Below are 13,771 nucleotides of genomic sequence, written 5' to 3' on the forward strand. Positions count from 1 at the left end.
AAGGAGAGAAAGATAAAAAGTGAGTGAATAGAGACTCATATGAAAAAGAAAAAGAGAGAAAAATAAAAATAAAAAAAATAAATCGAAAAGAGATAGATAGTGTATATGTTTTTATTTTTTTCGTTGTCATTACCAATGTAAAAAACCCCACTATCACTATCGCTGTTGATTATAATCGTCGTTGTCTATTCATCATCATTTATTATTATTGATTTGTTACAAATAAAGAGAGAAAACAATAAATAAAATATAAAATAGAGATAAAAAAGAATGAGACATGAGAGGAATGGACTTAATTATTAGAGATTTTAATTTTTTTTCTAAATTTTAGTAATGGTTAACTAATAATAATAAAAAATTACAATATAATATTAAATTTCAGAAGTGATCGTTGTATTTATTCAACTATTTTAGATACTTTTTTTACAGTTACCTTCAACTTTAAAAATATTAAAATATTGCATGTAATTTTTCCTAAAAAATTCTATCAACTATTCAGCTGGGCCTCTCACATCTTACAAAAATCTTAACAAAAAATTTTACCCATAAATAATAAATCGATTTAATCATCATTGTAATACTCAGAAAGAATTTTTGAAATAATTCCAGTTACAGATGGTGTGGAGCATTTAACCCTAAACCCCAACTTAATAAGTTTAAGAATTAAGATTGCCAATTTTATGGACAATTCCAGTAGAACATGTTTGAAATCTCAAATTTAAAATTTTTTGAAAGTACTATGTAAAAATTATATCATAATTTACTTAGAAGTATGGGTTAAGGTGATATCCATCTCTCGCGGTTTAATAGAGCAAATTTTAAAATATTTTAGGTTAATAAAAAAAAATTAAGATTACCAACTATTCAGTGGGCCCCCTCCCACGTCGATATCTGCCACGTATGTTTCATCGACAACACAGTAATATTCTAAGGGATTATTTTACTTTGCCAGACGGGCTTACCGAATGGATCAAAAAGACCCAAATGCCCTCGCCCAGCCTTTGCGTCTCTCCTATCTCCCTTCTCCCATGACCGCGCGACCGTCAACTGCCGATGTTGTTGTCTTTGCCTTGTTGCATCGCCGACCTTCGGAGGATGCAGTGACGATCGGTGAGGCGATGGCAGTGAGACGACGATGCGATGGCAGCGAGGCCAGGTGATAGTGTCGGCGGTCGTGCGATCATGGGAGAAGGGATTTGGTCTTTTCAACCTTATTTTGTAAGTCTCTTGGTGAAACTTTTTAGCCCTATAGTAGAACTTTATTTTGGGAGTTTTTCTACATAACCAGAGAGGATGATAAAGAAGCTTACAGAATGAGAGCAAAAAGACGAAATTGCCCCCGTCCACTTTGCAAATTTGTGAAGTAGGCCATTGTCCTACTTTTTCCTCTCTCCTCCCATAGCTACCGTCTCGTCGTCGTTGCCCTTCCCTCGCTGTCATGCCGCTGTTGCCTCGCTTCTCTCGCCTCACCGACCGTAGTTGCATTTTCAAGATGCAGCGACGGTTGGCAAAGTAAAGGTGGCATGGCAGCTAGGTACAGCTACGAGACAAATGCAGCGGTCATAGGAGGGGAAATAAAAGAGCAGGGAAGTGACTTCAAATTTATAAAGTGAACGGGGTCAATTTTATCTCTTTACGCCATTCGATAATATGTTCGGTAAGCCTTTCCGGCTCTAAGGACTTTTCCCTATTCCGGATGTATGTATTCCCTGGACCGCGACCTGGTGTTTGTCATTGATAAAAGAGAACGAAAAGACTGCTTCTCTGTTATCGATAAAATGAGTTTCCTATTCGGCAAGAGGAAGACACCTACAGGTTCGTATTTCGATCTCTCTGTGTGTCTGTGTGCGCGCCCGCCCGCGATTTGAACTTATCTGATGTTCTTTTATGCAATCCTGATTATGTAATTTGGTAAAGGAGTTCTGTTTGTCTTAGAATTGTATGCAAATCAGTCTGCAATCCTCGTTTTGTGAATTGATCATAGATGGCCCTTGTGATCTCGAGTTAGGGGTTTCACATTGTTCATCGTGTGCTGAACCTCCGCCGATCAATTTGGTCTATTTTGGATTTTGAGTCGAGAATACCGAAGAAATAAGAACTTGCTCACTTATTAGGATTTACTTTTATTGCTGTTGATGCAATATGAGTAATTCCTGACCTGAGTTTAGTTTTTGGAGCTCTATAGTTGAGGAATTGAGTGGGCAATACTTGCATGCTTGACTGCGTTAGGTTCTTATTCATGCCTTTCTCAACAATCAGAAAAGGTAAGAAGAATGTTAGCCGCCCCCAGGGGTAGTTTGGTGGTCTTGCTGATCCCGTTTGGAGTCAGTTTCGTCATGGTTAGAGTGTTGTTCTGAGATCAAAACTGGGGGCCATCAGGTTCCTGATTTAACTCCTTCACCATACTCTGGGACCAGTAGATAAGAGTGCTCGTGATGGGGCGTTACTAAAATTAAAAAAAAAAAGAATGTTAGCCAAAAAAAAAAGGGTAAGAAGAAGGTAAATTGAAACATGCTTAAGCGGTTGGACCTTGGAGGGTTGAAACCTTTCCAGGTCGTTTGGAAGAGACGGAGACCCTGACTTATAAAATCTTCATTCTTGGGTAAGGACAAGATTTAACAACTCGATGGACTCTGGGATCATTACCAGATAAGTACCTATTTCAACTAATAAATAACCACTAAAAGGTAAATTGAATAAGCTGACGATATTGCAAAAACAATTTTGCATATTCAGTGTTATAAACTTCTTATTTGTCAATGAAAAAGTGTTCCGTGACATGGAAAAGAGCGACATGAAAGAAGAATGTCATATAAACTAAAGTTGATTTTTATCCCTCATTTGACAAGGTATAGGTAGATTATTATGTTACAGGATCAAAATCTGCAGGTATCACTTTTTGTTTTACAAATATAAACTTTGTATTGTCACTTAGGTTCTTATTGTTGTTTATATTGGTCAATAAACAATGTTTTTATGTCCAGCTGGAAGTTTTGAATTGTTAAACCTGTAATGTATTAAGTTGAATTCATAATTGTTATTTTTCAGAACTTCTGCGGGAGAATAAGAGGATGTTAGACCAATCCATTAGGGAGATGGAAAGAGAGGCAAGGATTACAAGCACAAGAGATGAAATTGATTGTGGAGATAAAAAAAAAAATTGCCAAGCAAGGACAGATGGTGCGCACTTTAGACAGATTTAGTGAACTCCTCTTTTCAGTATAGCTTTCTATTTTGACAAACTTGGAAGAAGCAGTCTCTCCTTTACTGCTTCCATTTGGTACAATTTTTCGTATGTTTAATGTCAAATTTTGCTCACGAGGAGAGCTAGGTGGTACCAAGGTGGCAGAGATTGTTGAGTTTGTATGTTTAGATTGGTGGAAGCAGGAAGAAGAGGGGAAAGAAAGGAAAAAAGAGAATGTAAATTACCTAATTTTCTGTTTCGTTTTCCAATGACTATTATTGAGTGGCCCCAAGGTGGCAGAGGTTGTTAAACTGGCAAGTTTAGATATTAGGAGGAATAAGGGAAATGGAAAAGAAAAAAAAGGATGTATTTATAATTTACCCAATTTTCAATTTGGTTTTCTAATAAGTGTTATTTATTGGTCTAATTGTATGTATTTTTAAACATTAAAGGACAAAATTAGTGCAATTAAAACTATAGGGGAATTGAAATTGAGTGCATCCTAGAAGGACCATTAAAGTAATTTGTTCTTTTTGTTTATTTACTTATCTGCATCCTGTATAACATATTGGAGAACTCTTGCTTGAATGCCAAGCATGAGATTCTGCATAGTTCCAATTACCTGCAATTGTAGGTCACACTAAATTGAATATAAATTGTGGCCATTCACAAGTAGACCAACTTTTCAGAATTAAATTGTAATTATCTTTCAATAATACATAGAATTATCTGCCATTGCATGGTAAATTATTTAGATCAAAGGTTTTTGGTATAGTGGTCATCACAGTCAGAAAATCCTTTTTGCTTTTTGGTTGGTGAAAGATAGTTTAATTGGAAGATCAGTATGTAAAAATCCTTTTCTCATCATGCCTGATGTTTGCTCCAGTGTTATTGAAGGCTCAAGTCGCACAAGGGTCTTGGAGCTTGAAGTGTAAGGCGTGAGGCGAGGTGTGCGCCTAGTTGAACTAGACACATGCTAACAAAAAAAGGGGAAAAATATGTGTCCTAATTGAAGAATAAAGTATAAAATAGGTGCTAACTCTTAATAATATATTCACAAACATGTTATCAAAAAATAAAAAATAAAAAATTCAACATATACTAACTAAAAAAAATATTAAAACAAGTTACATATTTGTAAATTCTAGCAAAACACATCCAATCATATTTCAGAAATCGACATATAAGTATCACAAAAGTTAAAAGAATTTATAAGAAAAGTTTTTAACTAAATTTAGATTAAATCTTAAACAATTTGTAGATTTTAAATCCTAATTAAGATTAACCAATTATGAATTTTTAAATAATGTAAAAATCATTCTCATCATCAAAATTTAACGTTTCCATATTCTCATCTTCAGAAGCACCATCTCCAATATCCTCTTCTTCCACATCATATCCCTCTTCCTCTTCTTCTTCATCAGGTTCAATTGGAGCATTTGAAGTAGTAGCCCTTCTTCTACTCATTGCCAAATTTGTAGTTGGAGCATTTGATCTAGTTACGTGGTAAGGTTCTTCAATGCTAGAAGCTCTAGAAACATTAGTCCATGTCAAATCACCATCTTCATGTACAAGTTCATTATCTGAGTCACCAAGTTTGTCAATTGCTCCAAGCAACTACTCATTACTTTCATCAATTTCATCCAAGGAAATGGGATCTATTGATTTACATAAATTGAAACCACGTCTTAAAGCTCTATTATACTTCACAAATACCAAATCATTGAGATGTTGTTGCTCCAATCGGTTTCTCTTTTTGTTATGAAGCTGCCATAATAATTAAATTAGAATATCCATTCCAATTTAGTGTTTACTTATAATTGGAATTGGAGTTTGAGAAATTTGCTTTTCCTTTTAGGATTGAATTCTATTAAAAAACACAACAATAAATAAAATACCAATTTCAATTAGTATTTACTTGGAATCTGAAAAGTTTCATTTTCTTATTAGGATTCCATTAAAAATGACGATAATAAACATTTAAAAGATAAAACAATCAAAATTCTATTAAATAACAGCCAGGCACGCCTTGCTAGCATTTGCCCGCCTGGGACCCCTCCAGGTGCCAAAGCTGCGCCTTGGTGCGCCTTTAATAACACTGGTTTGCTCTACCTGGTTATATACTGGTTTGTAACTTGGATCTATTATTTAGGTTAATGTGGTTAAACGGATAGAACTTCCGCTGGAGCAAGATATGTGAGTTAAAGAGTATGCCAGTATGGTTATCACGTTGTATTGGAGTTGTATCTGTTTACCTATACTGAACTTGTGGGAACATGATAGCAATTACTCTGGCAATCTAGTTGAAGTTTCTTCTTTTAGTAGGCTTTCTGCATTAAATATCTGTTTAGCCTCTGTTCTCATATACATACTCTGCTGATATGCGGTTACCATCATTGAAACAGCTGACAGCCTGCCCACAGAGAATTGTTAGCTTCAGCAAGTCTTGCGAACTTCCCTTATTTTACTCAAATTTCTGTCAGGGTTATTCTTGGTAGCAATGGTAAGGTTGCTCTTTTGTAATTGGAAGGTCAGAGCTGTAGAAATAGCCTTTTTGCAAAAGGAAGGGTAAGATTGGTTACAAAAACAGGCCTCCCCTAACCCTCAGAAAGGGGGGAGCTTCATGCACTGAGATGCCCTTCAGGTTTATTACATGTATCTCTATTCTCTTTTATGTGGTTCATGCCATTGGAATCATTATAGTTGTGGATCGAAAATTTCTCTTTTCACTTTTGGCAGATTTAGGTTTATTTGAGACGTTGTTGCACTGCTATTTTAATCTGCTTAACCCTTGCTTGATAGAGTTATTGTGGCATCAGCCACGACCCTGTAAATTAAATATTAGCTTTTGATGTCAAGAATTATTGTTGTTGTAGGGAGCTGTTAAGGTGATGGCAAAAGACCTTATCAGAAAACGACATCAGATTGAAAAATTTTATAAGCTAAAATCTCAGCTACAGGCTGTATCCCTTAGAATTCAGGTATGTTTTCACTATTTTTTCTGTCAAATGGCATTCTTGCTAAGTATTTAATATACCCCCTTGCCTTCTGTGTGTTGAGTCATGCTGCATGTTTGAGGCAATTGAATGCTTTCTACTGACAAGTAATGGCAAAAATTTTTCCTTACTGATGTTACAAGAAGGAAACTCAACATGTAACATTCTTTCATTCTAGAGCCTATGATAAATATATTATTGTAGAAGTTCAGTGCATATATATGACAAAAATCAAGCAATGTATTGACTGGGTTAGAATTTGGTCAGAATGGGAGTCCAAATTCCAGTTCTTCCGTTCAGTTACAAGATTGTTATTGAGGAATTTATGGGAACTTCTCTAGTTATCTTGCTGTGGTACTAAAATGTGGATTTTCTTGTTCCCAAAAACCCAGACTTTGAAGTCCACACAAGCAATGGGGGAGGCAATTAAAGGTGTTACAAAGGCTATAGGCCAGATGAATAGGCAGATGAATTGGCGTAACTGCAGAGAATAATGCAAGAATTTGAGAGGCAAAATGAGAAGATGGAAATGGCCACTGAGGTTGCACAAGCTGAAGCCACAGGGAACGATGACAGTGGGATAGACAAAGATTTACAGGCAACGTTAGACAATTTGAGACGAATGTAGCTTGCGTGTTGTGTATATAATTTCTACAGTGGACAGATGAAATTTTTTGTAATATATGTGGACCCTTTGTCGACTCACCTCTGGATATAACTTACAAGTTAACAGTAACAAAAACATGCTCCATATATTACCTTTTCATAAACTCAAACTGATACATGCATGAATGACACTTGTGGGATCTGTCTGGTCACATTCTTCTCTTGCTACTTTCAGCTAATTAAGATGACAATCTTTTAACTTAAGCAAGTACACCACCAACCCATCTGGGTCACATTCCTATATGTAGCGTGTCCCTTTTCCCTTTAAAAAAGAAAATGCTGTATTTTACAATTCAAATTTGTGAGTTTTCAATCACAAAAGAACAATTATATCGTTGTAACCAATGCGTGCCTTTTATTTTTATTCTCAAATAACACAATTATCTTTTTGTGTTTTTCCAAATCAAGTTGAAGTGAACAAATTCCCACACTTGATGGAAACTAAACTGAAAATGAAGATGCAAAATTCCTTTGTTCCTCAAAATTCCTTTGTTATCACCGTACGTCTCCTGCTCCATCAAGGGTCCACACACACACCCAACTACAAGACATCACCAAAACCATATAATATTCACACCGAGTTGGCTGCATCCACCAGCAACTGCTCCCCAGAATAATTCTCCGGTGGATTCGACGCCGTCTCTCCACCATCCGCCGGGGCCCGGCAAACCGGACAGTCAAAGTGAGAGTAGAGCCACATATCAATACAAAGAGCATGAAAGGAGTGCTTACACCTGGGCAGCTGTCTCACTTCTTCCCCTTCCTCGAACTCTGATAAACAAATAGGGCATTCATAATCATCACACTCATCGAACCCTTCTTCATCTTCACCCAAGACTCCCTCTTTCTTGTACTTGAAACTGGATTCCAATCTTACTCTGGGCTTGACAAAGCTCCGGCTGGACATGGACGGCAGAGTTCCTCCGGCCATTCCTTGCCGTAGACTACGGCGTCGATGGGCGGCGCACCACCTTGGGATGATGAGGTTATACACCGCCAGCAGGATGGCCCCGGTTCCGGCAACTGCGAGGCCGTAATACAGTATGTCCATGGCAAATTCTGGCAGTAGCCGGATAATATCTCTTTTTTTTTTTTTTTGGGGGGGGGGGGGGGGGGGGGGGTGTTTAATACTGTTTGTTGGAGGTGAATGTGGAGTAGTGATGAGGAGGAGAATTCTCATCCCTTTGTTTAATGATAATAATTTGGAGCTAATCTAAATGGCGTGGCGGCGATGCGAAGGAGCATAGAATAGAAGAATTTTGTTATATTAATTTGCAATTAATGTAATATTATTCAATTCCATGTCCCGTGGGCTGACGATCGATGAATGTGAGTGAGCATATGAAGACAAAAGAAGCTACGAAGTCGTGGCAATGGGCAATCACTAGAAAGTAGAAATTAAATGAAGGAAACGCAGCATCATTGAATTGAATTTGGAATTGGAACTGGAAGGGCTTATTTATTTATCATATCCTCAAATCAATTTCTTATTCAACTATATATCTCTTATTGTAAAATCTATATGGATTTACCCAAAATATATACTCCCACCAATCCGTTGAGCCATTTTACCGCAGAAATTCAAAATGACTCGGTCTTCAATTAAAATTTAGGGTTTTTATTTTAATTTGGATTGATTTTCTTTTAATTTCCTTTTTCTAATTTAATTAGGATTTCCCTTTAATTTTCTGATTTAATTAGAATTTTCTTTTTCTAATATATTTAGGATTTAAGTTTTAATCTGTAAATACTCTTATTGTGAGTTTATTAAATACCTTGAATAATACCAACCTTTCTACTAAACTGGTTCGTTCTTAGTTTTAACGTAAAGTTAGTTATCACGTTTTCACGTTGTGTCAGGTGAGAAATTAAAACTATATCCTCTCTATATAAATGTTGTTACAACTTTTCTATTCTCGTGATTTTTTTTAATTAATTAAAATACTATTTTTAAAATATTTTAATAAAAATGACCAAACTAATAGATCTTAGATATTTTAATAAAAATAACTAAACTATTTTCTAAACTAAACTTAGATATATATCGATCGGTTTGAACCCATCTAATTAGAGTTTTGAACTTGAGCCATCTCCTCTCCTACTAATGAGTCGACAAATCTTAAATTGAATTTCAATTTACACTTTCTCCCAATAAGTCAAATCTAAAATTTATATATATAGACCCTACATTGAACTAATTAAATTACAAACTTGACTTGAGCTCTCCTTCACCTAAAATTACGTACCTCAGCATCAGTTAACAATTTAACTAACTAATTTTGATACTTCTGATCAAATTAATTATATGGTTTTGTTATTTTGACTAAGTTGGATTTTGGCTTAATTAGGTGGTATAATTAGATCTTAATTAATTATTGGGCAACTTTTGGGCTATTGGATACTCAAAAATAAATAGATAATATTATATAAAAAAAATAGATAGTAATAATAATTATGTAAAGAAAGAAAAGAATCGGTGGTTACTTGCCACTCAAGTCAAGGCGTACGTGCCTGTTATAATTCATGTAAATTATATGTTAATTGGTCTGTACGTAAATATATACAAATTGCTATATATATATATAGGACCTTATCAATTATATATTTACTTTCCTAATTCGATGTACATGCATGCATGCATATATAATTTTGCTCTACCTAGGATTCTTCTTCTTCTCCTTATATGGTTTTGAAAGGTCTATTTAATTTAATTTATTCTTAACAGTACTATATTATATCAAACAATAATTATATATAATAAATTTCAAAATGTGAAAATGGAGACTACTAATTAGTTAATATTATTGGAAGCTAGTAATAATTAATAAGAAATTAAAATAACAATTAGCACTACAAACAAGTATAAAAAACCAGCAGGGTTTCATGATGGGCTGGCTAGCTAGCACGACCAATTAGACTTTCGTTTTTGGGATATTAATTGGGTACTCAAGAATTGCTTTTTCTGAGTTTTGATTGGATGTTTCCGTTTTGGTATAATTAATTAATTACTTATCAATTTCTATCAAAATAATAAATAGATAAATATTTATTATGGAAAGAGAAAAAGAGAACTGGGGGTTTAATTAATTAGTCGTCACTAAAGGGGGGGCTTACAATTCAATTCGCGTAATTAATTACCTAATTAATTGCTATATATATATATATGAGATCTTATTTATCTATTATTTATTGCTTTCCTAATAATTTGACGTGCATGCATGGATGTAATTAATCCTGCTCCCTCTGACATAGGAAGTTCTTCTTATATATATATATATAAACAATGAATCAAACAGTATAGTATCATCTACAGTTAATTAATTAAGCTAGCTAGCTTATAGCAGCGCTTGAACTTGTTATTGTTGATGACAGCGGTAAGAATGGAGGCTTGTCCGCCAGACATGGTTCTTGAGATCTTAAGCTGGGCGTCTCTGAAAGAATTGGATCGGTGCAAGTTAGTCAGCAGGAGCTGGAACAGTCTCGTCTACGACTCCACCTTCAATCGCCTTCACTGCCAGAGAACCAGCGCTGTCTTCGGCTTCTTCGTCCAAAACTTGGTCTCCAATACGCATTCCTCCGAGTTCGTAGCCATGGATCAATCCCGCCCAGTCATCAATCTGTCGCTCGATTTCCTGCCTCGCCCCGTCAAGATCGAGGCGTCCACCAACCACGGCCTTCTCTGCTGCACCGACCAAGATCGCGGCTCCACATTCTACGTCTGCAAGCCCAGCACTCGGCAATGGCGCTCGCTTCCCTCTCCCAAGATGCGATACTTCACCGGCAACGTCGCCATGGCCGTGCTCCGCTCCGATCCCTTGCGCTTCAAGATTCTCCGCCTGTGCAAGAATTACCGGTAGGTTGAAAATATATATTTTACAATATTCCATGCATTCATCTACTCTTATTGTTTTTCATATTATTTTTTTTCAACCATCTTAAGCAAGCATTTATTGATTTCTCTTACCCTTTTGTTTTGCTATGCATTACCAATAATAGTTACTGTTGCTTGCTTGTTCTTCAAGTTTGCGTAGGTCAAGCAGCTGCCACTACTACAACAATTTCCAATGCGAAATCTTCGACTCCGACACCTGGGCATGGCGAGAGCAGGATGACGTCCTATTGCCGCCCGACGCCGTACTACTAGGCGGTGAACCCGCCGCCGCCGCCGCCGGTGCAGTGCACTGGCTGATGAGCAACAACCACGTATTCGCTTTCGACATGGACAAAGAGAGCTACTCCGTCTTTCCACTGCCGAAGCCCGTGGTGGCCGAGGAAGACGAATTCCGGTTCCGAGCAAAGCAGCTGGCGGTGTACAAAGGCCGGCTGGCCTTCATCTGCGGAGCAGCCGGCCACGAAGATGATTTGAAGGTTTGGGAGATGGAAGACTACTACAAGAAGAGAGCGTGGACGAGAAGAGAGGCGCTGAGCGTCAGAGCTCTGAGAGCCGCGGGTGTCGATGTGCCCGAGCCTCGTTGCGTGGGGTTCTGCAACGCCGATGTTGCAGTGGTGAAAGGCGTCGGCAGCGTGATATTCTACAGATTCGGCGACGCCAGCTTCAGTGAAGTGAAGCTCAATCATCATTTGGGTCCCCGCCAGGTGTTTCCTTTCCGATCGGATTCGGATCCAATTGTCTTCAAAGCCACCGTCTCGTGAATTTTAGTAGTTTCCTTTTCTTTTTTTTTGTTGAATTTCGTAGCTTAATCATTGAATGTAAGTAGCGGAGCTTTATATTAATTACTACAATTTTGTATTGACAATAATTGTAAATCTTTGAATCTAAAAAACATTCTATTTGAAGTATTCTGTATGCCAAATTCAAAATCTCCTCCGCTCCTATGATTAATATGTATAGACTATTATCTCCGATATAAGTTTGATGACAAAAGGCCGAGTAATATATATGTTAGTATAATTTATTGAATCGTGAGTTCGATTCTTTTTTTACACAAGAGTTAAAGATTTAACTTATAATTTACTCTTTCTACACAATCGAGAACACGAACACAATGAATTGCACAAGTAGGATTACAATGCAGTAAACCATATATAAGAGTTTGATTAATTACACAAATAGATAAAGTCTATTTATTTATACTAAATTCTAAAAATTTACAAGTTTAATAGCACATTTTTAAAATATCCTTCTAAATTTTTTTGATTATTTATTGGGTCTGTGGGTTGACTGCTGTACTGGGCCGTCGGCCCTAGACATCTCGGCCCACCCATAGCGCTGTCCAAGTGGGCAGCTTAACCCATTAAACACCTCCACTCCAATGGATCAAGGCCCATTACATTTGAAAGGAATAATTTCCTACAACTGCCTCTTCTATATATTTTGTAAGTTTGAGGATTTACTGCAATAAATATAAGTCACTTACAGATGCTTTTTTCTTTTGCTTATAAAAGGATTAAATTAGTAAGCTTTATAAGGACAATTTAACAATCTATTGCAAAAAAAAAAAAAAAAAATGTTTTGAAGTTTGTTTCAATTATTAGACAGTATAAATATTTTATGTAATTATCTATGTAGGAGAAGAAAATAATTTATCCTCAGATAATGATGAATTTAGGAGTTAATGATTTTTTTTTAATTTTTTAAATTATTTGCTATTTGTCGATGTATTTTTTGTTATTATAATTTTAAAATTTTCAATAGTAATCTAAAGATACATAACGTGCTTGAGAGCAAAGTATCTATAGAGAATGTGTGTGTGTATAGATATACCAACTTTAACTTAGCATCTGGAGGTAGTTAATTTAATTTGCATGCGTCTGGATTGTCAAAATCACCTACCGAAATTCGCAAAAATAGGACTTTCGGTACTAAACTTTGCAAAAATAGGACACTTTGAAAATTTTTACAAATTTTTAAATTTTTATTGAATAAAAATACCCTCACTTATATTAGAGAGGGGATCCTATATTATTCTTTTTCGCAGATTCTTACTCGTTGTCAATGTCTTTCTCTCGTATTTCTTTTTTTCTCTTAATCTAAGTGTTGTTGCTTCAACATCAATCGTCTTCATTAAAGTCATTGTTGCTATTCATTTTCTAGATCTTGCAGCTTTTTTCATACCAGGTATTTATTCATTTTCTTATTTTTTTAAAATTGTTGGTTAATGTATGTTGAACACTTGACTGATTTCAGAGTAGTTTCTCATTTAATTCAAAATAAATATGTTTTTGCATAAGTAATAAAAGTATTTATCAATAAATAAAAATTTAAATATAAACTTTTGAAACATAAATGATCAAAAGTAGGAAACATATCTAAAGACAACTCACCTTTAATTCAAAATAAATTTACTCTTTGTACTCACTTTTAATTCAAAATAAATTTATTTTTTTTATATGAGAAAGAAATATATTTATATAATAAAAATATTTTTTTTAATTATCAAAACTTAATTAATATGAATAAGTTGGCTCAACACTTTTGAAAAAACTATTCTTTTGGAAGGCCCTTTCAGAAAGAAGTTCTTTCCGAAAGGCTGCTTCTCTTTCTAAAAGAAAGCATACCAATTAGGGATGACAATTGCAACCGAAACTGTGGGGAACCGAACCGAAACCGAACCGGTCAACGCAGTTAAAAATCGTTTGACTGGGTAATGGTTTGATTTGGGGAAAAACCGAACACTGTTTCAATGGGTATGGTTTGGTTATGGTTTTCACTAAAATCAAACCAAAACCCGAATCGAAACCGAGCCGTTATGTGGGTAACCGAACCAAACCAAACCAAACCAAATCGAATCGAATATATAAATATATATAATATATATTATATATTAGAGGGGCGGCTGCGAAACCCGGCCCAAACCCACCCCAGCCCACTTGCAAACCCTTCTCTTCCCCTTCCTCTCTCGACCTCACTCTTGCTCTCTCTCTCACCCTCGTTGTCTCTCGCTCTCTGCCTCCTCTCTCTTGC

General features: G+C 35.8%; 2 protein-coding genes and 1 pseudogene across 2 annotated transcripts; 2 read left to right on the plus strand and 1 right to left on the minus strand.

Annotated features, from left to right (window-relative positions):
• Window positions 1–1,624: 1,624 nt before the first annotated feature.
• On the plus strand, window positions 1,625–6,881 carry LOC127795901 (vacuolar protein sorting-associated protein 2 homolog 1-like; annotated as a pseudogene).
• Window positions 6,882–6,950: 69 nt separating this feature from the next.
• On the minus strand, window positions 6,951–7,940 carry LOC127795902 (RING-H2 finger protein ATL52-like). The gene has a single exon (XM_052327876.1). It carries the CDS (start codon window positions 7,895–7,897, stop codon window positions 7,418–7,420), a length of 480 nt encoding a protein of 159 aa, XP_052183836.1. The 5' UTR covers window positions 7,898–7,940; the 3' UTR covers window positions 6,951–7,417.
• Window positions 7,941–10,226: 2,286 nt separating this feature from the next.
• LOC127794622 (F-box protein At5g49610-like) lies at window positions 10,227–11,499 on the plus strand. Its single transcript, XM_052325870.1, has 2 exons — window positions 10,227–10,699; window positions 10,878–11,499. The coding sequence occupies exons 1-2, from the start codon at window positions 10,227–10,229 to the stop codon at window positions 11,497–11,499; spliced, it is 1,095 nt and encodes a 364-aa protein (XP_052181830.1).
• The last annotated feature ends 2,272 nt before the right edge of the window (window positions 11,500–13,771 follow it).

This window comes from Diospyros lotus, chromosome 2 (assembly GCF_014633365.1).
Source record: "Diospyros lotus cultivar Yz01 chromosome 2, ASM1463336v1, whole genome shotgun sequence".
Taxonomy (NCBI): Eukaryota; Viridiplantae; Streptophyta; class Magnoliopsida; order Ericales; family Ebenaceae; genus Diospyros; species Diospyros lotus.